Source organism: Panthera tigris, chromosome D3, assembly GCF_018350195.1.
Source record: "Panthera tigris isolate Pti1 chromosome D3, P.tigris_Pti1_mat1.1, whole genome shotgun sequence".
Classification (NCBI taxonomy): domain Eukaryota; kingdom Metazoa; phylum Chordata; class Mammalia; order Carnivora; family Felidae; genus Panthera; species Panthera tigris.
This window is the reverse complement of record NC_056671.1, coordinates 72,983,227-73,007,871: the sequence shown is the minus strand read 5'-3', so window position 1 is coordinate 73,007,871 and position 24,645 is coordinate 72,983,227. Positions and strand designations below refer to the sequence as shown.

The 24,645-nt window shown below is 38.5% G+C and overlaps 1 protein-coding gene and 1 long non-coding RNA gene across 8 annotated transcripts; one reads left to right on the top strand and one right to left on the bottom strand.

The window, feature by feature from the left end:
- The first annotated feature begins 1 nt into the window (after window position 1).
- Window positions 2–24,528, top strand: STARD6 (StAR related lipid transfer domain containing 6). Of its 6 annotated transcripts, none has more exons than XM_042962065.1 (10): window positions 2–66; window positions 887–946; window positions 1,563–1,646; window positions 3,327–3,420; window positions 3,617–3,666; window positions 5,404–5,568; window positions 13,716–13,842; window positions 16,780–16,897; window positions 19,815–19,908; window positions 24,014–24,528. In XM_042962065.1, exons 4-10 carry the CDS (start codon window positions 3,331–3,333, stop codon window positions 24,213–24,215), a joined length of 846 nt encoding a protein of 281 aa, XP_042817999.1. In that variant the 5' UTR covers window positions 2–66; window positions 887–946; window positions 1,563–1,646; window positions 3,327–3,330; the 3' UTR covers window positions 24,216–24,528. The 6 variants fall into 6 exon arrangements, with proteins under 6 accessions (XP_042817999.1, XP_042817998.1, XP_042817996.1 ...); XM_042962064.1 differs by having other exon boundaries at window positions 31–103; XM_042962062.1 differs by having other exon boundaries at window positions 39–103; window positions 654–946.
- Window positions 4,736–15,712, bottom strand: LOC122232532. 2 transcript variants are annotated; one of them, XR_006209871.1, is made up of 3 exons: window positions 15,429–15,712; window positions 10,465–10,578; window positions 4,736–5,411 (listed from the first exon to the last, which is right to left on the bottom strand). It is a non-coding gene; the product is annotated as an uncharacterized LOC122232532 (long non-coding RNA). The 2 variants fall into 2 exon arrangements; XR_006209872.1 differs by having other exon boundaries at window positions 15,433–15,712.
- Window positions 24,529–24,645: the final 117 nt, after the last annotated feature.

Below are 24,645 nucleotides of genomic sequence, written 5' to 3'. Positions count from 1 at the left end.
GCCGTCACAGCGGAACGCGACGCCCGCGCTCGCTTTCAAACTGATCCAACATGGCGCTGGCTTGCGGTGCGCATGCGTGGCGCTCGGCGCCCGGGGCAGCTGGGTGAGGGGCGGAGGCCGCAGGGGAAAGGGGGCGCGGCAGGGTGTAAGGTCGCACTCGCAGCCGGGAAGTGTAGTTTCTTCGTCCTCGTCTTTATGGGGTTGGGGGCGTGGGGAGCGGAGGGCGTGGTTGGTTGACTCCGGAGAGCTTCGTCCGGCTGCCCCGCACGCCCGCCCCGCCTCGGTCACCACTCTTTGCGGCTACTCCGCGCAGATGATAGGCTGAACTTCCCTCGGCTGGCTCCCCGGGAGTGTGTGAGGGGACGAGGTGGGGAAGGAGACTCGGGGGCGCTGGCGGCTGCCGGTTTGGTCTCGGCGTCCCCGCCTTCAGAGCACCCCCTCCCAGGATAGGACACCATCTCCGCCGGTGGTGGAGGGGCAGCTCCCCGGACCACTTCCTTCCCTCCCTCCTCGGTGCCTTCCGCATCCCATCCCTGAGCCCGGTCCTTCTGGGCTTGCAGCCAGCCCCTCGCAATAGAGCAGATGCGAGATTGGAGGAGGGAGTTTGGTCAGGGATGGGATTTAACAAATTCCCTGGGGACCTTGATTCCCAGGGAAGAATGTCAGTGACCCAGCACGGATTGGGGACCCAGTCAGGCAGCCCAGAAAAAGGGAGATTATATACAAACAGATGTAAAGACCACTAACAACATACGTGATTCTGTCTACGAGGCTGGGACAGGATATGAGGTGCGAAGAATCCAGTTTCAACCAAATGGTGTATCCAAAAAAAGATGTCATCTCAATATTGGTTTATGTTTATTTTCCACTGACCCTGTGGGTGAAGATATCCTTGACCATTACTCCACCGGAATATGTTCCAGTCCATCCGATGTTACATCACAAGGTAATGGCCCTGTAGTCCTGCTGTTTGTTTTCTTCTTTGCACCCTCTCTAGCCCACTAAACGTAACCTTTCCTTTTTTCCTGGCAAACGAAAAAGTCCACGAGCTATAAAATGCAATTGAGTGGTTCAATTAAACACGTTTATTGTAGCAGGAAGTGCTAGTGATTTGAAAATGAGTAAGTCAAAGTCCCTGCAGGAGTTTACACCCTAGTGCTATGTTCCAATAATCTGTGCTTCTTTAAATCAGTCAGTATCAAGTATGTTGCTGATAGGAAATAAAGAACTGTGTTATATATGCTGGGGCAAGCACAGATCAGGGACCAGCCAAGGATTGTTAATGGCATGAGCTTAAAAAGTTAGACATCTTTATTTACATTCCACCAGAATGTCTTTTTAACCAGTCCTTCTTTAAAACAATTTCTTAAAGTTTCCTTTCATAAACAGTATTATTAACGCTTCTCTTACTACTGTTTTCTTTCATCATGGGCATATATAGCAAATGTGTCCTAATGAGGGTATAAAGTGAAAATAAAGAACACTGAGAAAATATTAAGGAAATGATCAAATATATTGACCTAATTCATGGATCAAAATAATTCTTCTTTGTTCCTTCACAGGTTAAGAAATATGGAGATCTCCACAAGGATTTGGAGAAGAGTCCCAATAATTATTAAAACTCTGGACTAGATCTATTAGGAAAGGTAAAGAAACTGAAAGTCCACTAGGAAAAAGGAGTTGTAATGGTTTACTAAAGCTGTTCAAATATAGATGTCAACTAGGTGTTATGCCTTGCTGGAGAACAAAATAAGAGAAGGTGGATTTATGATCCAACCTAGACCTTTAGGTGAGAGCTAATTCAGACATGGTTCTGATCATTAAACTTTCAGAAGGCTTATTGAGGCAGCTCTTTGGAGAGTTTTTTAAAAGGTAGATTTAAATGTGTCATTTCAAGAAAAGAAACTAGTATTTCTGATCATCAAGAAGGAGCCCCACACTGTTTCAATCACGTTGGCATATGTTAACTCACTTAATCCTTATAATGACTCCATGAGATAAGTATTACTATCCCCAATCTATAGATGTAAACATTGAAGTTAAGGGTTAAGCAATGTATTCAAAATAATGTAGCTTGTGGTGAGAGGCAAAGTTAGGATTTGAATCCAGCTGTGTGTTTCTTCCCACCATACCAACCAGCTTCCCGTAACTGAAAACTAGATGATGGGCCAAAGGACCAATGAGACTCCAGTTTCCTGAACCCATTCAGAACAGAAACAGTATCTTACCTGTTTTTGCCACACCTACCACAGTACCTAATCCCTAGTAAAGGATTTAGTAAATATGTTTATATTGAACTGGTTTGAACTTGATCCTGTCTGAAGAGGTGAAATTTAAACAAGATACCAATGAAGAGGAATCTGTCATTCATATTTGGGAAGAATGTTACAAGCAGAGGGAACAGTAAGTACAAAGACCCTGAGGTAGGAAGATGCTTGGTTGTATTTGAGGAAGAGCCAAGTCAATATGATTGAAGCTGAGTGGGAAAGAAGGCAGGTAGGAGTTGCCTTTGGAGAGGAAACCAAGGGTCAGATCATTTAATGCCACTGCCCTCACTTTAAAAAGACTAATTCCCAGAGCACCTGGGTGGCTCAGTCTTTTGAGCCTCTGACTTTGGCTCAGATCATGATCTTAATGATTCATGGGTTTGAGCCCTGTGTCGGGCTCTGTGCTGACAGCTCAGAGCCTGGAGCCTGCTTCAGATTCTGTGTTTCCCTGTCTCTCTGCCCCTCCCTGCTTGTGCTCTGTCTCTCTCTCTCTCTCTCAAAAATAAATATTAAAAAGTATTTTTTAAATAAATACATGAATAAATAATAAAAAGACTAATTTCCAAGAACACTTGATCATCAGATGATGCAGCTTTACAGGAGTAAGGAAGCATGATTAAGCCTTTGGAAATACTAATGATTTATTGAATGCTTATTATGTACCAGGCATGGAGTAGGACAGTTAAGTGCATTATCTCAATCCTCACATTAATTCAACATTTAGTTATTATCCCAGAAAATGGGAAAGCGGAAATATTAAATAATGTGGTTCACAATTAGTGGCAGAGACAGAATTTGACCAAGTTCTCTTTCAGTCCAAAGCCTGCTCTTCATAGTATACCACACTTTCTATTTGAAAAACTATGAATAAGGAAGAAGGAATTCATACGTGCATGCATTTACCAATTATTAAATAAAAACTTAATTAAAAAACAAGTAATGATTCTTCATTACTATGTGACAGGCACTGTAGAAATAGTATTAAAATGTAATACAGCATTTTAAAATTGTTTTGTATGATTATATTCTTACCAGTCATCTGTTTTTACAACTTTGCAGGTAGATGGACTATAAGACGCTTGCCCAAGAAACTGCTCAAGAAATTTTAGGATACAATCAAGATACATCAGGCTGGAAAGTGGTTAAGACTTCAGTAAGGAAACAAGTTAAATATGGTTCAAGAGTTTATTTTTTAATGAGAAGCAATTCATTATATAGACTTTTTAAAATGTTTTTCTTTTAGAAACCAAAAAAATATATTTTTACTTTTTGTTTGTTGGTTTTTATTTTTCTTTTTTTTTTCTGTATCTGACAGCTAATTTATTTCTGGATTTTTATTCCCCTTTGAGAAAAAGATAACTGTTTCCAGCAAGGCTTCTAAAAGATTCCATGGAAATCTGTGAGTACAGTTTCCTATTTATAGACGTTTTGAATTCAATGGCATTGATATATCTAGAATTCAGTGCTGCTTCACTGGCTATAACATTGCTTGATAGTAATCAGGAAATAGAGATTATTAAGTCACTAGTTTAAATTTGGTATTAATAAATTAGAGCAATTATGTACCACCTAATCATTTTCAAACTTGAAGACAACCAGGAAAAAAAGTCTTTCCAAGCGAACAATTCACCAAGACAGGAAATTTCTACATCAAGAAATAATTACTATAAAAACAGATTGGTGTTTCCTTGATAACAGTAGTGTTTTGCAGCCTTTCAAACGTTTCACCTTTCCGTTAAATAAGCCACTATAAAATAAAGTTTTTTTCCCCAAGTCATTTCTCTTGCTGATACATGTAATGTTTTCTGAAAGCTGCTTTTAAGGATATTTTTGAGGATCCTGTTATTTCAGATATAACTACACTGAGGGTAGTGGGATGACATTTTTAACCTTATTCTTAAGAGTTGTTCATTCATTGTTCATGATATCACATTAATGCAAACACATCATATGTTATCGAAATCAAATTTTATTCCTTTCCTTTTTTTTTTTTTGAGTCCACTTTTTCTTCATTTTGTATTTCTTGCTCTTTTTTTATCTGACTAAAATTTGCTTACCTTTTGTCTCAATCCAATTTTTTTACTATAAGACAAAACTGGTATGCCTTGTCCTACTCATTTTAATAATTATCAGGAAGATAATCCCTACTTTCATTGTCTAAATGAGTAATGATTATAGGGACGCCTGGGTGGCTCAGTCGGTTGAGCGTCCGACTTTGGCTTAGGTCATGATCTCGCGGTCTGTGAGTTCGAGTCCCACGTCAGGCTCTGTGCTGACAGCTCGGAGCCTGGAGCCTGCTTCAGATTCTGTGTCTCCCTTTCTCTTTACCCCTCCCCCGCTCCTGCTCTGTCTCTCTCTCTCTCTGTCAAAAATAAGTAAACATTAAAAAAAATTTTTTTCAATACAAAAAAAATAAGTAATGATTCTAATAGAGGCGCTTTCAAAAACAGACCAAGGAGGGAAGTAGGTGAGGTCAATGCCAGTGACACTAGAGGAATAAACTCTTAGAAAAATATTATAGCTTGTTGGCGTCTTACATACTGGACAAGTATAGACATCAACCTATGCATCAAAGAAACCTTGGAAGTTATTTATTCATTCAACAATACTTCTTGGATATTTGTGTGCAAGGTACTCTACCACACCTAGAGCCATTCAAGGAGTAGCTCCAAATGGGCTGTTTTACAGCTTTATGGAGATTTTTGATCAGAGGCATTTTACTCTTTCATGCAAAACCAAACAAAAATTGGGACTTTTTTCACTCACATTTTAAGTGAAATTTATACGCACTGTGTACTAGTTATTGATGCACAAAAATCTCATACCCCATTTCTTAGTGTCTTAACACTATTATCCCATGGTCAGGATTCCAGGTGTAGCTCAGCCTGGTGCCTCTGCCTCAAGGATTCTTAGAAAGCTGCAATCAAGCTGTCACCTGGGGCTTTGGTCTTATCTGGCGGCTGCTCTACTTGCAAGCTCACTTCCATGGTTGTTGGCAGAATTTGGATCTTCCTGGGCTTGTTGGACTGAGGGCCTCAGTTCCTTTCTGGCTCTAGGCTGGAAGCCTTCCTCAGTTCCTTGACATAGGGACTGCTCCACAGGGCTATTCACAACATGACGTTTGCTTTCCTCACAGTGAGGAGTCTAGGAGAAAACAAGAGAAGGAGCAAGTAAGTCAGGAGCCAAAGCCTTTCTGCAGCCTAATCTTGGAAGTGACCTCTCATCACTTTTGGAATATTCAGTTTATCAGAAGTGAATCGCTAGATCCAGCTGACTCAGGGGAAGGGGAGTCCACAAGTGTGTGAGTACCAGGAAGTGGAGATGAGTGGGGGCCATGTTAGAGACTATCACACACGGGTTTTGGAAAACCGTCTTTTAATTCTTTTTTATAGTTGCGCTGGAGTCCAGTAAATATCAAACACAGCTTTAAAATGAGGGTTATGGGGGCACCTGGATGGCTCAGTCAGTTAAGCATCTGACTCTTGACTTCGGCTCAGGTCATCATCTCACAGTTTGTGAGTTCGAGCCCCGCATGGGGCTCCGCGCTGATGGCACGGAGCCTGCTTAAGATTCTCTCTCTCTGCCTCTCTCCCCCTCACTCTCTCTCTCTCTCTCTCAAAATAAATAAAGAAATAAAAATAAATTGTTTGATAAAAGGTAATGCAACCGTTTTGCATACTTGTTTTCTCAAGGTCAACCCACAGATTCTTCTAAATTTGCCATGTTTATGTACAGAAGGAGAGTATGACTGGACCAGTTTTTTTTTTGTTTGTTTTTGTTTTTGTTTTTTTCAAAATACCTCTATTATTCTGTGTCAGCTGTGGCAGATATTTAGGTTACTACAAAGGAAACTTGTCTGAACATGTTGGTCAGGTTGGTCTGCCTCGGTCAAAAATTGACCTCCCCTGGTCTGGATTGAGAAGAAAGTGAGAATTGCAGTCAAATCGAGGGGAAAATCTAGGGAAGCTTACAACTTTTCCAGTACATCAAAGAGAGCTCCACATTTTAGCTACAGAGTTGGAAATAACCAAAGTGAGAAACATGAATATGAATTTAGAATGGGCAACCGAGTGTGAACATTGCACACTTTCAGCTAGATAGGATGGTCTAATGCTATTTGCCAAACTAGTATTTGGGAGAAATGTAATCCCTCAAAATGCCCTTTAGGGGTAAAGGGGTTGCATTATCAAATAAGTTTTTTTAAACACTCCAGACTATATTCTCTTCTTGGAAATACACTCTTAAGATCAGAGAAATCCTAGTGTAAAGAAACCTATTTAACATTTCCACATGTTTTTGACCAAGGACATGCTTGTAAAATATTGGCCTGGATAATGGATCTCTCATCTCAGATTTGGATTCTAATAGAAGCTCTAATTGACTAGATATGTACAGAGAAGTGATTTATTTTTCATTATTTCCCTGCTGTCATCCCAGTGTAGGCCATTACCATCTCTATCTGGATTAGCTCAGTAACTCCTAATGGACTCCATGGATCTATTCTTACTCAACCGTATCCTGTTCTTCACACAATGGCCGAAGTAGATGCTTGAAATAATTCAGATTATGTCACTCCCCTACCTAAAATCTTCTAAAGCCTTCCCATTGCATCTAAAATAAAATCCAAACCCTTTATCAAGCTCTGCAAGGCACTATCTAACCCTAGCCTACCTCTCTGACCTCTCCTACCATTTCACCCTCGCTCTCCTACTACCGTTGCATGAATGCAATGAACTTAAACCCGCTTCAGAGCCTTTGTCGTTGCTCTTCACTTGCCTGGCATGTTCTTCCCCCAAATCTTTCCAAGGCTAATGTCATTTTTGTCCTCAAGATCTCAGCCTCATTGCTCTTTAGAGTGACCTTCCTGGCCACACCCACTTGCTGTTTACTACACCACTCTGCCACCTTCTTCATTTGCATCTATCACTATGTGAAATTTATCTTCTTCCTTTGTTCTCTCATTTAGTATATGTCTTATTAGAATATAAACTTGGGACACCTGCGTGGCTCAATCGGTTAAGTGTCCGGCTCTTGGTTTTGGCTCAGGTCATGATCTCACAGTTCGTGGGATTGAACCCCATGTCAGGATCTGCACTGTCAACATGGAGCCTGCTTGGGATTCTCTCTCTCCCTGTTTCTCTGCCCCTCCCCTGCTCACATGCTCTCTCACGCACTCTCTTTCTCTCAAAATAAATAAACAGTAAAAAAACAAACAAACAAACAAACAAATACTGTAAACTTGATGGAAATAGGAACCTGAATAGGAACGAGATTATAAAGAAATCACTTTTGTTTGTCACAGTATCCCTAGCACCCGAAGAGTGTCTATCACTCAGACACTCGGCAAATGTGTATTGACTGAACTTACGGACTTTAGTTCTATTATATTGGTTGCCAAATAGAAAGTATTTAAATTTCCCTTGTAACTGCAGTACAAAAATATAAACCAAAGATATCTTCCTAGCACTTACACCTTGATTTCATAATTTCATACCCAAAAAGTTCCTTTTGTGGTTAGCTTGGAGCACTTGGGTATATGCAAGAGAAGAGTGCCAATTCTTTGGTGGGAATTTCTTTCTTTCCACCCTCAAGGGGTGTAATACAGATTACCAGCACACAATTCAACACTACACATTCCCCAAAATGTTAGCAGCAGCTAACATTTATTAATCTTTTACTATATGTCAGGCAGTAGGCTAATAATTTTCTTCAATGTTTAATTTACTCCTCTTAGATCCTACAAGTATTTTCTAGCCTGCGGTTTTTCCTTGCATACATCACACTCATGTTTCTTTGCATGAATGCCTCATAGTTTTTTATTGAATACTGAATATTTAAGTCATGTACTGGGGCAACTCTGGATACAGATTCCACCCACCCACCCAGGGCTTGTTGTTATATTTGTTTATTAGTTGGGTGGTTTGTGTAGACTAATTCTGGAAGTCTATTCTGCAGCCTCTGATAATCCCTGCTCTGATTTTTTCCCTTGTTTTTATCCTTTAGCCTATAGGAGGGATCAACATAAGCCATTTATTGATCACAAGTTGTGCTTAAGACCCCCAAACTAGCGAGATTTTTACCCTTTACAGTTGGATCTGTGTGTGGTTTACAGGCTGTTTTCACAATTCAGCAGTTTTATGATTTTTTCCTGCACTTAGCCAGGGACAAGTAACTTGGAAGTTCTGTAACCAGTCACTCCTCAGAGGGAGCACTCATGGGCATACAGACATTCTTCCAGAACAGCAGCAAAGAGTATGATTTTATTTTAAAGTAGGATACATTATGTGTCAGAGGTTACACTTAAGTCTCTAAAGGCAGTAAGGCTTCAATTCTTTGTTGATTAATCTGTATGCAGCTTGGAAAATGCTTGTAAGTCACCAACCCATACCTTGCATTGAATGCTCCCGTGAGGGGCAGCCTAGGACATCCATTCTGATCGTTTCTGAATAGGAGCAGCCTGGTACATCCAGTATAATTATTCTGAGTGGGCAGTCTTTTACATCCACTCTGATTACCCCATAGTAGTGGCAGCCTGGTACACCCAATCAAAATGCTTGAGTAGGACCATCCTAGTATATATACTCTGCTTGTTCTGCATAGCTGCGACCTAGTGTATCTAATCTGATTGCTCAGAGTAGGGGCAACCTAGTATAACAGCCTTTGTTTTGATTAGAGGCTTTGACTTCTTTGATTGCTTTGACTAGAGACAGCCCAGTATATCCTCCTGATTGCTCTGTATAGGGGCAGTCTAGGACATACAATATGATAACTCCTAGTAGGAGCAGTCCAGTATATCCTCCTGATTGCTCTGAATAGGGGAAGGCCTGTCTCTTCTTACTGCTCTGGAGAAGGGGCAGCCTTGTACATAAACTCTGATTGCTCTGAGTCTGGGCAGCCTAAGACATCCAATCTGGTTAGTTCCGGTGGGAGAGCCTAGTATATGCATTCTGATTTCTCTGAGTTCGGGCAGCCTAATACATCCCCTCTTTTCTAGGTGGGAGCTGCCTAGTACATACACTCTGATTGCTCTGAATACGGGCAGCCTATGTACCTACTCTGACTGTTCTGAGTAAGGGTATCCTTGTACATCCATTCTTATATCTGAGTAGGGGCAACATAATACATCCACTCCACTTGCTCTCAGCAGGGACAGTCTACTTCATGTACACAGCCTTCCACACCACAACCCCCCTGCCAGGGATAAGTGTGATCTTATGTTGTTCATCTAGCTGTTCTCTCTCCCTACTTCTGGCTGGTCTTTTGTGCTTTTGCACTAGTTCCATGTAATTCCTCTAATTGTTCACTAACAAGATCTGTATTTTTTTTTTTTTCAAAATTTTCTCCACATTTTGTTCCAAATGAAATCCATCTTCTCAGGCGTAGCTGAGATACTGCCAGCTCATTTTGTCTTGCTTTTGCCCCTGAGCAGAGCCTATGCACTACTATTGGAGCTGAGTGACGCCTCCTTCCAGGGGAAATAGGCCTCAGTATTTACGCCTGTTGTGCCCTGGACAGAGCCCTCTTCCTATCAGTAAATTCTGGGTGGGGTAAAGAAGCCTCAGTCTTCTCATCAGTGCCTACTGGGAATAGAGTTTAACAGCATGAGCTGAGTGATGTCAGTGACCCACCCCTCTAGGATAAAACCATAGCCCTAGACTGGGAGCTAGTGGGGAGAGGGAGCCCCTCCTTGTCTTCCAGGTGTGAAAAGGGGTTGGCTAGAAGCAGATCGTGGCTCAAATGCTACAGACTCTTACTTTTCCTATCTAGATTTAGTAGATATTCTTGAGTAAATGTTTCTCCATTTCCTGAAAGCCCTTTGGTCATTTTCTAGAGAATTTCAATAGCTGTTTTTTAAGGTAATTTTCATCAGTTTGTTATTGTGAAACAGTTGTTGTCACTGTGGAGGAGGATTTACTAAAATTCTCACACAGCTACTCTGGAAGTCCCACCCCCAACTCTAATATCACATAGGATATGTGAAAATATGATCACTAAAAGCCCGTGAGTGTCTTATCATCTTACAGATGCTTCCCCAAGTTTACAGTTTCTAGTATGCCAAAATAAACACTTTATATTATTTTTCTCCTCCTCAACCTCCTAGTTACTCTTCTGGCAGTGCTCATTCACAAAAATCATAAAAGGCCATAAAGTATTTAGAGACATTAAAATTAGTATGTTGATATAAATCCACACATACCAAAAGGTTTTCATTGCTGCCTGAAATCTTCATGAAATGTATGGTCTGTAAATAAAGTGTAACTTCACATATACTGATCAGTTATTCCATATAGCAGCTAAAGCTGGTTAGAAACTGTAAAAGACAAGAGAAAATAGTTAAAATATATATTTCTTTAATTTTTAGAGAGAGAGCATGAGCAAGGGAGAGAGGCAGGAGGACAGAGAGAGAATCCCAAGCGGTCTCCAAGCTCAGTGTGTAGCCCGGTGCAGGAGGGACTAGATACCAAAACCCTGGGATCATGATCCAAGCCAAAAGCAAGAGTGGGACACTCAACCAACTGAGCCACCCAGGCACCACGGTTAAAATATTTTTAATTTAACCTGAGGTCACTTCATGTATAATGAGCACAAAGCTTTAGTGTAGATCATAGTAAAATATCTAATGAACTGTTCATCTTAATGATCAATAGATATAAAAATATAGTTTAGATCCAACTATGACAAAATTGTTATCTCTGAAAGAGCCATGAACACAGTAGATGCTGATACCCAAGACGCATTAATGTTTTGTTTTCAAAGAGGCTTGAGGGGCACCTGGGTGGCTCAATCGGTTAAGCGTCCGACTTCGGCTCAGGTCATGATCTCGCGGTCCATGAGTTTGAGCCCCGCGTCGGGCTCTGTGCTGACAGCTCAGAGCCTGGAGCCTGTTTCGGATTCTGTGTCTCCCTCTCTCTCTGCCCCTGCCCTGTTCATGCTCTGTCTCTCTCTGTCTCAAAAATAAATAAACGTTAAAAAAAATTAAAAAAAAAAAAAAAACAAAGAGGCTTGATATTTACATATTTTTTTAAAGCCACTAACTCTAATTAGTGAATTAAGATAAGGTCATTTTTAACTAGTAGCCTACCCTTTGCCCAATACAGAGCTTTAACTGTGTTTTACAATCTTCCAAAAAGCGAAATAAATAATTTCTGCCTTGTAGTCATATAATACCTGTAGCTTATACTTTTCTCACCTTTACAAATGACTGGGAAATAAACATATTAACCATTGAGTAGATAGTCTAAACCAGGGGTTGGCATACTTTTTCAGTGGAGGTACAGAGAATAAGTAAATACTTTATGCTTTACAGCAACTATGGTCTCTGTTGCACCTACTTAGCTCTGCCATTATAGCATGGAAGAACAACTCATAAATAGACAATACATTTTTACGCCATTATAGCATGAAAGCATTATACATAAGTAGACATAGACAACCCATGGTGAGTAAGTATGGCTGTGTTTCAACAAAACTAATTACAAAAGCAGGAAGTACACTAGACTTGACCTATAGGCCATAGCTTGCCAATCCCTATTCTAAACAGTAGATATGAAAAGTCACAAATCCTTAAATGTTGATAAACTTATAGGTATATTAGATATCCTTCCCTAAATTACATGAGATAGTCAACTCTTTCTAATGAAATAGGCTTTGTGTTAGGTGATCTTGCCCAACTGTAGGCTAAAGTAGTGTTCTGAGCACAATTACAGCAGGCAAGGCCTAAGCTGTGATGTAGATTAGGTGTATTATTGTGCATTTTCGGCTTAAGATATTCTCAACTCACAATGGAGAGAGCTTATTGTAAACCCCACCAAATCTTATTTATCTTAGTGTAACCCCATCAAAAGTCAAGGAAGATATGTATATGTTAGTTAGAAATATCAAAAGGTTAAAAACTCTTCATACTCCAAGTTTACAATATAACTAGAGAGAGAGATAACTCATTATGTAAAAAAACAATCAGTGGTAGTATATACATATCCCTTAATAATTTTGTACTTAAATTTTAACTGTTATCATATCTGACTTCTTTTTCACAGGACCTGATAATTATTCAGGTTGTTTTCTCATTGTCTTATACAGAGCCTCATAATAAGCTCTTTAAAACTTTGTAGATCTGAAGGAAGGAAACATTACATAGTAAGGAAATTTGAGGATATCTTATAGAGAAAATTAAGGACTAACTGAGCTTTTAAAGAGAAATTAACATACAAAGAAATAGTCTAATGAATTCCTTATTTGTTTCCCAAATCATAAAAACAAAGTTTCAGAGGAAGAATCATTCATAAATATGACTATTTAGTATAACAATACTGTTTGGTTTTTATCTCACTCCCTCCAGAAATTATAACTTTTTAGAGGTTTAAAATTTTGATTTTACTTAGACCTATCCCCTCAGGTTGGAAAGAATGATTAACTGGGAGAAGAGTAGAGCCAATATTGTTCAGACTTCATTTTAGTTCAACAACCTTCTCCTAAATACTGACTTTTAATCCATTTTTCTCACATTGTCTTAATTTCATTGATGGATAGCCAAATCTAATTTCACTGATGGATAAACACAAAGGTTAGTTACTTGCCCAAATCCTGACATGCAAAAAATAAATGAAATTCAAAAGTCAGTGTCTGTAAATAAAGTTCAGTTGTAACACAGACATGCCTATTCATTATATATTGTCCGTGGCTGCTTTACTGCTACCCTAGCTAAGTTGAATAGTTGCAACATAGATCATGTGGCCTGCAAAGCCTGAATTATTTACCGTCTGGCCCTCTCCCAGAAAATTTGCTGACCACTGCTTTAGACCACATTACATCCATAAATTAAGAATTGGGCCTAGGGGCCTGGGTGGCTCAGTCTGTTAAGCAGCTGACTTCGGCTCAGGTCATGATCTTGCTGTTCATGAGTTCAAGCCCCTCATCAGGCTTTGTGCTGACAGCTCAGAGCCTGGAGCCTGCTTCAGACTCTGTGTCTCCCCTCTATCTCTCTGCCCCTCCCAGCTTGTGTTCTGTCTCTCTGTCTCAAAAATAAATAAACATTAAAAAATTTTAAAAAGAAAAAAAAAGAATTGGGGCTAAAAGATACTGTACGTATAAACACACAAACTTCTCATCAATTGCATTTGGCTTATGATAAATATGGCAGGTAAATATTTATGAGAAATATTTTAGAAAAATCCTAAAAGAAAGTAGCCCCTCTAATAAGACAACTATAAAACATTATAAACAAGATATGTAGAAAATTGCATCTTGAAATAATTTATATTAATTACTGCAATGCTTATTTCAATAAACCTGGCTACTTCCAATTGAATACTAGTGTTTTGAATTGCTGATATTACCTACAAGTGTTCTTTACTGCTATTTGCTAAATTAGCCTACTATGGTACATTATATTTTGAGCTAAGCCTAAACCAGTAAAATTTTGAATTTTCTCTATTTTGTTAACTATAGATATCGTGTTGAAGGAATAATTCCAGAATCAACAACTAAGCTATCTGAGTTCCTCTACAAACCTGAAAACAGAGTTACATGGGATAAATCATTGAAAGTGTACAATATGGTACACAAGATTGATTCGGTAATTTGCTGTTTGATATCAGACTTCTACTGTATCAATACATTTTTAGTTTTATTAGTGATTTGAATATATTAAAACTGTATGATTATAGACACTTCATATTTTATAGACTCAATTGAATTGAAATCTTTATAAAAGCCTTAAAACTTCCTTCTTTATTAGTCAAACATTTAATTCTAATTAGCTTTATTCTCTTGTAAAGGCTTAGCACTTTCTGAATCTATCCAGCTTTCTCGCAGACATGTGCCTTTGGTCTTGAGGGGATTGAACTTTATGTATTCACCTCCTCCATTAGGTAGAAAAAAAGATGAAGCATGCCTTCTTGATGGGAAGTCAGTAGATTTATCTTAATCATAATACATTAGACAGCAGGAACAGTGCAGACACATACTGTAACTGTTTTTTTAAGAGTAAGGTTATAGTATGGAATAACATCTATATATTGTGGTTATATAAACCTATATATCTACTTATATAGTTGTGGTTTTAGGAACTTTCACATACATTGTCTCAAACAGATGAACAAGAGGAATAAAAACAAAGAGAAAAAAGTACAGGTAATTAGAGTAGAAAGTTTAAGTCACAGAGGTGGGAGGAAAGACCAAATGTAAGAGACAAGAAAAGCAGCACACTATAGACCTCTTATTTATTAAGACAGCTATACTTTATGGTATGTACATTACACCTCAATAAGCTGTTTTTAAAAATCGAGTCATAAAGTGAACTTTCATGATTTTCATAAACAATTACACGTGTAAAACTTCAGGTCACTGGGTCTTTGGTTCTTTGAGTCTCCAAACCATATTCCACACGTCAAAACAAATATCCTACTTATCTGCCATCACCTTATCATCTTCTCAGAACTTAGGTTAACTTTACCTCCTTTTATTAAATTGATTGTAAAGCCTGGGAGTTGGGGGAGGTTGTAGAAAAGCCCAGGAAAGTAAATGTTTCATTTTATAGAGAGCACCTGAAGTTCCTATCCACAAAAAACACCTATCTATTACTCTCTTGGGATTTAAACATACAGTTTGAGAAGCATAGTCCACTAATCGCACAGTTCCTTTTATGCTTCATATGTTCCTGCTGTTGCTGCAAATCAACTGTAATAACTAGATTTGGCATCAAAAAAAACTTAACTGATCCAGAGAAATTATGTGACTTGCCCAAGGTCGCATACCAGGCAGAACCATGACTTAACACTTGATCTCCTGATTCCAATTCTATGTCCTTTCCAATATATTACAGAATCTCTGAATACCATTACACTGCACCAAGAATTCTTTTACCTTCCTATGAATGTTTATAGTATGCATCTCCAGGGATGTTTTAATTGACTCATTCACCTGCATTGGTGAGAGAGGGATTCCTACTCTAGGGTTTATGAGGGTGATCAAAGACCTGACATCTGACACTAGACAAATGAGATCAACACCAGTTTATCAATCATTAGTCACAGTCCAGGAGAGGAGGACTGTTACAACTTAGTCAAATTGGCATTTGTTAAGTGGAGCACAGGGTGCCAGATGGTGAGCCACAGTTCAACAAAAGACCACAAGAGAAATTGAAATAGAGAAGTTTCTTACTCACGAGTCCTGAAAAAGGTACACGGAACGCCTCCAGGAGCCACATGGGGAGGTCAAGGCAGGCCGCAGGCAGAGAGAGGCAGGCCCTGAGGCACCTGAGCGTCTGTGAGTAGAGTGCTTTGGGATTCCTGGGCTAAGGCCAGACTGGCCAATTCAAACCAAAAAGAGCAGGTCACTTTGTAAAACACAAGTCCCAGAGGTGTCCAAGGAGCTCATGAGGGGAAGGTTGTGGGAGGCAGGGGAGACCATTGATCGGAAGGGGTGTTGGGGAAGTTACATCAGGAACTGACGTTTCCTTGTGACTGTGGTGACCAAGGCATGCGCTTGCGGGGGGGGGGGGGGGGGGGGCGGTGGCCAGTGTCAGTTTAAGGCCCCCACAGGCTCAGTGGCCAAACAAAAAGTTTACTGAAGCAGCAATACCATGGAGTAGCTTAGCTAAACTCCCAAGGACACACCGCCATGCAGGGTGACATGGGAGTTGCACCCAGGAGCAGAGTAAATAACCAGAGGTTGTGCAAGACCAGCATTGTGGTGTCAAGAGGTTGAGGTGACCCCTGACTCCTACAGGAGGCTGTGATTGGTTGGATCAATTCTGCTGTCCAGCAGGGAACTGAAACCCACCGCTCAGGGACAAATAGGAACTGTGGCTGATCCTGTGATAAGGGGCATTGCCTGGCAAAGGGGCCTTACCTGTAGGAACGGAATGGGGAGAATACCTTGCAGTTAGGCCATTTAAGACTCTCCCAACTTCAGCAAACGTCAAGGCGGCACATTATACTGGTCCTTAATTTTAAGGCCTTATACCACAGGGTGCTAAACCAATATATTTGTCAGAATTTATTACCTAACCAGTGTGGACTGATAGAAATACACTGGGAATAAGGAACATGGGTTCTAGTTCTGTACTTATCTCTAGTTTTGCATGTGATTTAATCTGTTAGGCTTCGGTTCCTTCGTCTAAAAATTTAAAGAGTAGATAGTAACGAAATTCCTTTCTGAATTTTCTGCACTTACATTAATTCCTCACCAGATATTTGATTTCCAGATTACTTTCTCCCATTTCTGTACATTGCCTTTTCATTTTATTTATGGTTTCCATTGCTGTGCAGAGCTTTTTTGTTTGATGTGGTCCCACTTGTTTATTTTTGCTTTGGTTGCCCTGTGCGTATGGTTATAGATCTAATGTTCCTCTAACACTGAAAATGCGAGATTTGATGATGTTCTTCTAACTTCAAAGCCCCCTTCTTTTTCCAAATAGTAGCTAATGTTATGCAGTGAAATTCTCTGGGGAGAGATACAAAGGATAGATATGAAGTAACTGTTGCAATCTTTACGGTTTGATTTGTTCCAGGACACATTCATATGTCATACCATTACACAAAGTTTTGCCATGGGCTCAATTTCCCCCCGAGACTTTATCGACTTAGTATACTTCAAGCACTGCGAAGGGAATATGGATATTATCAGTTGTAAGTCGAAGCATTTTGCCCATATTTTGGAATTACTATGAGTCATTAATAAATTTTGTTTTCCTTTAACTCACAGTTTGGGAGAAACTGCTTTCAATTAATTTGTTATTCTCTTTATTTGGTGAGACCAATAAATGTATGTATAATATAGACAAGCCTGAGTTTTACCCAACTCTGGAGGTGCCATTTATATCAGTCAATAATTATGGCATCTCTTGGCCTTTTTGCAATTTATACCATGCAGCACGGAGTATAGACAGATAACTTGTAGGCTGAAACTTCACAGCATACATTTTAAAACTACTAAGACACAAAGTTAATCTTTGGATATGCTATGTTATATATGAATTATGTAGATTGGGCATATCCAGTAACTGATAAAATTCCTGAAGAAATTTTCATTAGATGAGTCTTTACATAAATGTGCTTGTATTTCTTTTAGAAATTGGAAGTTTTGATATATCCTTAGCCTTCCCAAAAATGTGTCACTGTGTAAAATGCAAATGTGTAGTCTTTTCGTAACTTGCTTTATTCACTTAACACATACCAGTTCATACTTGGACTCAGATAAATACAGTAACTCCTGGTGAAGGGATTTTGGTAGGACAGTAGCCTAAAGCCCTGTTTTTCTCCAGAATTCAATTTAATCTCACCATTCCTATCTGAATAATCTTCTCTATTGTAAACTACTTGGGAGTAGGGACAATTAAGTGTTGTAATTATTATATTCCAACAAAGTTTCAGTTATTCTATGTCTGTAGTACTCTAAATTTCAGATACTAGACTACTACATAGTTCTGCCCGCTCAAACACAGCTCTGTTGCAGCATAGCAATAAGGCCTGATATTCATCACTTGTATGTGGCTGTCCCTTGTAGTTCCATATACTCGTCATTGAGTTGTCTCCTTTTAAAATGAGAGTGCATAAAAGTTTATTCACCATCTACAGCACAAAATACTATATGTCTGAATTATAGATCTGTTATTTTCTGTATTTGAAGGAGACCATTTCAATCTCATTTTTAGTGGTCAGAGGGAAGGTAAAAAAGAAGTATGGAAGAAGTTAACATCAACAAATAGTAGTAGTAATCTGTCATTCAGTGATCAATACTAAATTTGCTTTAAGCAATTTTCTTAAAATGAATTTTTGATGAATACTGAGTTTTCTTCTTAACGTTCCTTTTGTTGTTATTTAACTTACTACGCAGCTTGCTTTGAGCTAAATATTTTGTGTGCATTATTTCACCAATGAGGAAACTAAAGTTCACAGAAATTAAGCTACATTAGCTAAGAAGCAGCTGAACCAGAACTAAAACTCAAGTCTTCTGACTTTCCAAACTCTGGGTTAACTATATGCCTCATAAAAGATCCATACTTGTTTGTGACATACAACCAAAAAAGTTTTAAAGAAAGACCAGGATAATCTCCGTATTTTAAACAGAGAAACACTATGTTAATATCACTTCCAGCAGTACCGTTAGCCAGCACAATAGGATCTGTTGAGATGATGAACTCGCCGTGAACAGGGAAAATGCAGTCAGCCTCATTTGTCCGTTAAGTGATTTACATTGCATTTACCACAGAATTGATTGCCTGTGTTAAAATCCTAAAAGAGAAGTCACCATCTCTGACAAGAGAAGGATTGCCAAGAAAAAAACAAATATGTTTTTAAAAATACTTATAGGGCAGCTGGGTAGCTCAGTTGGTTAAGCCTCTGACTCTTGATTTCGGCTCAGAGGAGGATCTCATCGTTGGGAGGTTGAGCCCCACGCTGTCAGCACAGGAGCCTGCTTGGGAGTCTCTCCTTCTGCCCCTCCACCGCATGCATGAGCACACAAGTGCTCTCTCTCTCTCTCTCTCTCTCTCTCTCTCTCTCTCTCTCACACACACACACACACACACACACACACAAATAAATAAATACAATGTAAAAAAATTTTCAGAAAGGGTATATATAATTATCATAAACTTAGAATCAAATCACCTCTCTTCTACATTCACATACAGTATGGCTATGCCACACAGTTCTTAAAACAAATTCTACTGATTTTTAATTATCCTCTGAATTAGCTACAGGGAATTGGCAGAAAAGAGCATTTAAACCATCTTTACTGACAGACCAAATAACTACATCAAATATTTTATTTAAAAAATGATTAACAATTTATATGTAAGTATTGAATCACTATATTGTACACCTGAAACTAATATTCCACTGTATGTTATCTAACTGGAATTCAAATAAAAACTTTAAAAATATATAGGGGCGCCTGGGTGGCTCAGTCGGTTAAGCAACTGACCTCAGCTCAGGTCATGATCTCACGGTCTGTGAGTTTGAGCCCCACGTTGGGCTCTGTGCTGACAGCTCAGATCCTGGAGCCTGCTTCTGATTCTGTGTCTCCCTCTCTCTCTGCCCCTCTTCCACTCATGCTCTGTTTCTCTCAGTCTCAAAATTAAACATAAAAAAATTTTTTTAATATGTAAAAAAAGGTTCTAACCCTAAAAAAATAATAAATAATAAAAAATGGTTAGTAAAATTTATAAACCTGATATCTTCATAGAATAGTCTTTTCTTTGTGATTTTTTTTGCTTCAAATCTCAGGAGCTAATTAAATGATACTTTTAACACATTTTCTTGTATGTAAAAGGTAACAACATCTTTAGAGATACTAGAATGAGATCATTTGAGAGGACAATAGTGCTCATACAGGCATTTTCTCAGTTTTGACCTGTGTGCACATACATATGTACAAACATACATACATAGGTATAAAACTAATATCAATGCTGACAATAACTAAATTAAATTAAATGCTATATCACACATTTTTTTTAATACACTACTTCAAATAGAATTTTTCATCTTTGTGGAATAGGGTTCATTTTCTTTCTTTCTTTTTTTTTTTTAAATCACTTAGCTAACAGTGTGGATTTTCCAGCATACCCACCATCGTCAAATTACATACGTGGTTATAACCATGCTTGTGGCTATATATGTTCTCCTCTGAAAGAGTAAGTGTTACTTGCATTTATTTTATTTTAACGGCTTTTAGTTCAATTCTTAACTAAATTCCTAACTCATTGGTACAAGTATATGCCAGCATATTCTGTTAGGGGGGGGAAATTGCCCCTAAGTGTAATTTAAATGACAATTTTTATAAGTGTTTTCATCATGAGAATGGATAATTCCCTACAAAGTATGATGTGAGGTCTCTGGGATGAGTCACACATACACATGCATTGCCTGCCCCCCATCCCTTCACCCCCAGTTAACTTTCACCTGATGCTTCAGATTTCCCCATTAGAGTCACTTCTGTGAATTATTAAGCAATTTTTGTAAATTACACTTCCCAAGAATTATAATATATTCACTATTATCAGTAATGAATGCTTCATCCTAAGTGAATTCTTTCCAGTGAACCACCTACAGATACCTGCAGAATGAGATGTACAGTAGGTAAATTTGGAAAGAGCTGGAGAAATCAGAGATGAGTCACTGCCCACAGGTGACCAGCCTAGGGGTAAATGGTGACATAAAATACACATATTTTGTAAATGTATGTACATTAATTCAAGGTAGCTCATTTCACAAATTCCTTAAGTTTGATTTTTGCTAAATGATTTTATATAAGTAAAATATATCAGCACATAAAAACTTGTAAAATTTTTTATTGGCCAGATATAAACCTCTCAATAGGAGGGGGAAAAAAACTTATGTGAAGAAAGTAAAAATAAAATTACATTTTAGGCTGTATTCCTTAACGTGTTCTCTACTGAATTAGAGAACCAAAAGAATTTCACAATTATGTACATTAATGGACAGGATCATTTGGTGCAGATGATATGACGGTGATACATGGTCTTTCTACCCACCTGTCATTTTTGAAGCTATGGTCAAGACTGCATTCTCCACAGCAGGAGAAAGCAACATAAGGGAAGGGGTAGTGCTCCGAATCAACTGGGTAAATCAGCCACTGGCGGGGATTCTAGTCAGGAAGCTACACACTCTAATGTGTGCATCACAGCCTGAGGCCCCGTCTTGCATCTTGTTAACTTTCCACTGTCAAAAACATGGAACAGAGGGTGATCTAGATGTCCCATTTCAGGCAAGAGCCCTGCCTAGCATCCTGTTAGAGAAAAGATGGTTTCATTCATAGTCTCAGAGAAAGGTACTAATAGAAAATGATTCTTCTGTGCCACGCAGCACAACATTTTGGACAACCAACATTTGTAAACTAGTCATGTAGTAAACTTACAAAACTTATTATCAGGGGCACCTGGGTGGCTCAGTTGGTTAAATGTCTGACTCTTTGATTTCGGCTCAGGTCATGATCTCACGGTTGGTGAGATCAAGCCCCACGTTGGGCTCTGTGCTGACAGCGTAGAGCCTGCTTGGGATGCTCCCTCTCCCTCTCTCATTCTCTCGTTCTCTCTCTCTCTCTCTCTCTCTCAAAATAAATAAACTTAAAAAAAGATTATCAGTAGTAAAGGCACTTTTCTAGTAAATACTGGAAACTCAAATAGAAATTTAAGACCTTACCCACGGCTCGTGAATATTCTCAATCCTGCCACCAGAGACACTTTTGTGAAAATAGTCTAAACTGCATAGAGAAGAGTATGAGAAAATGGACACTCACACAGTTTGTGGGAGCAGTGGTCTTCATACCCCCCAAAAGAATTTTGTAAAACTGTACTCCACCTTGCACATTTGTAAGTTGATACTGAAATTTTGCATAGGATTAAATTTAGAGGATGCAATTTACAGCACTTTAAGTATTGATACTTTTTAAAAAAGTGTTATATCACTCTGGTAAGCACATCCAATAGACTCTAAATACCATAATAAGTTGAAACCTACCATCACTATCAATTTCAAAATACATACAAACTTCAACACTCAGAAATTTACATCGTTCATTTTCTCCTTGATTCCCACATTCTTATTTTTTTCCCTCATATAATTTGATCCTAATAGAATATATTTTGGGGCACCTGAGTGGCTTAGTCAGTTAAGCATGCAATTTCAGCTCAGGTCATGATCTCATGGTTCATGAGTTCGAACCCCACATCGGGTTCTGTACTGACAGCTCAGAGCCTGGAGCCTGCTTTGGATTCTGTGTCTCCATCTCTCTCTGCCCCTCCCCCCCAAAAAAATAAACATTAAAAAATAAAAATAAATGAATGTTACAAAATATATGTTGTATTAAATTGTTACTAAAAGAGCAAAATAAAAATATATTACCAAATGTTGCATAGCTATTAAATATAAAAGCCAACTGTTACTGAAAACATGCCTTGATTATTAGCAAAACTTAGGTAGCATTTGCTCTGTGCCAGGCACTCCATAAACAGTCTACCTAAATTGGCTCATTTGGTCTTCCCAATAACCTTATGAAGTAGGTAGTATTACTATCTCCATTTTGTGGAAAAGAAAATCGAAGCCTCGAGAGATTAAGTAATTCTCTCATGGCTAAACATAGATACTAGCAAAGCTCAGCTTTAAACCAATCCAGACTGGCTCCAGAGTCCATGCTTCTAACTGTTACACTCTTTTATCTGTGTATTGGCGATACTAATAAAATGAGATAGCACTTAACTATCGTCTACTCCAACTTTGTAAGTACTGAGAAATTTTTTTTGAATAAGCGGTTTAAAATGAAAAGAGTATAATTCTAGGACTGTCATTAAATGCCTTTGAAATTCTCTTGTGTTATGTACCATAAATTACATAGAGACCTATAATCAAAAACATTTTTTAATCAAAAACTATTTTTAATGACAAATAATTTAGATCCATAAATCTTATTGAAAGCAAAGAATTGACAACATGATTTATTACTCAACTCACTTCCAATTAATCAGATTTTTCCGTTGGGATCTCAGAGATTTTTTTTTTTTTTTTTAAGTAGACTCCACACCCAGTGTGGAACCCAACATGGGCCATGAACTCATGACCCTGAGATCAAGACCTGAGCTGAGATCAAGAGTCAGATGCTTAGCTAACTGAGCCACCCAGCTTCCCTCTCAGAGATTTTTACATGCCAGAACAAAGCACTGTAGTATCACTCAGTACTATTCAGGGAAGGTGACGGGTATACTTGTGTTCTGTAAAGCAACAGAGGATGATATGAACATGCTGGTGGGAAAGGAGAAGTCTACATCTCCATCAAAGATGGTCTCAGATGAGCTTAGGGAAAAGGTACATGTGGAGGTTAGAGACCTGAAAATTTATTCCCTTAAATGTTATTTTCCTCTCACACCCTTTGGAAAGTCCTCACATACTCCAGTTTGAAGGTCACTGGGTTAGAATATGAAGTACTACAGTCTTCCTAATGTCACTTGGAAAGAATATTTCCAAATGTTAAATTCACAAAACCTTTGACCTAGAAACTCTTATGTATTTGTAGCAATCCAAATGGATCCATTACAAAGATGTTTTATTGCTGCTTTATTTGTATAGCAGCAAAAAGTGAGAAACAACCCAAATGATAGTCCAGAAAGGTCTGGTTACATAGAGAATGAAATACTGTATGCAGTCATGAAAAATATCTAGGCCGACTGGTATGTCTCAACACAGAAAGAAGTGCATGATGTCCTACTAAGAGGAAAATAAAACTAGTTGCAGAAAAATGCATCTCATTTTTGTAAAAACAACAATGTGTATGTGTGTATATGTGGGGTAGGCAAACGTATATGCATATATGTAAGCTATCTTTATATATACATAGGCAATAGTCTGAAAAGATCCAATCAAAAGTATAGTAATTATCTCTGGGAAACAATAAGGAGAATAATTATGAAAATTCTGTTTTGTTTAAATTTTTGTAAGCACATATTAATTTCGTAATTTAAAAAAGTTAACAAAATGACAAAAAGGAAAAGCTGACTGAAGACTGTAACATATAGTCTACTTAATATTTTTATGTAAAATGTTTATGAGTGCAAATCACTCTGCCCCTTTTTGTGCCCTTCCTTCCTCCCCGCCTTCAGTAACTGTCCTATCATAAGCACCACGAAGGGAATCGATGGTGAATAAGGATCCTGCTTTCTATGAAATTATAAATTCAGTAGGTAAATCCAAAAATCTTTATATTTTTACTGCTTCCTTTGTTTATAGGAACCCAGCACATTCCAAACTAGTGATGTTTGTCCAGACAGAAATGAAAGGAAAATTGTCCCCATCAATAATTGAAGCAACCATGCCTTCCAACTTAATAAGCTTCATCCTCAATGCAAAGGACGGAATAAAGGCACACAGAATTCCATCAGGACACGGATCTCATCCTAACGGCCACTCATCTTTCCTAAAAAAGAAATGAGGCCACAGAAGAGCATGCGTGGCAGTCATTGCCACTCACCTCCAAGTCAATGTGCATAAATACTGTTAAACTTTGCTAGACGGTATCCTTGTACAAATTACTGAAGGCACCTTGTGAAAATAAGAAGTCACAGTTGTACAAGAGAACAGCATTCAATATAGTTTTTAATCTCATATAAGAATGATGTGAATAACAAGTGTCCTTTAATGTACTTTTATCTTTTGTTTTGTTCCCCCTGGAAAATGCCCTGCAAAAGAATCAGTAAGAAAGCATACACAGTCAGAGGTCAGCATTAATTAAAAATTAAAATATATTTTAAATTGTTTTTTCTTGGGGCGCCTGGGTGGCTCAGTTAACCGTCCGACTTCTGCTCATGATCTTGTGGTCTGTGGGTTCGAGCCCCGCATTGGGCTCTGTGCTGACAGCTCAG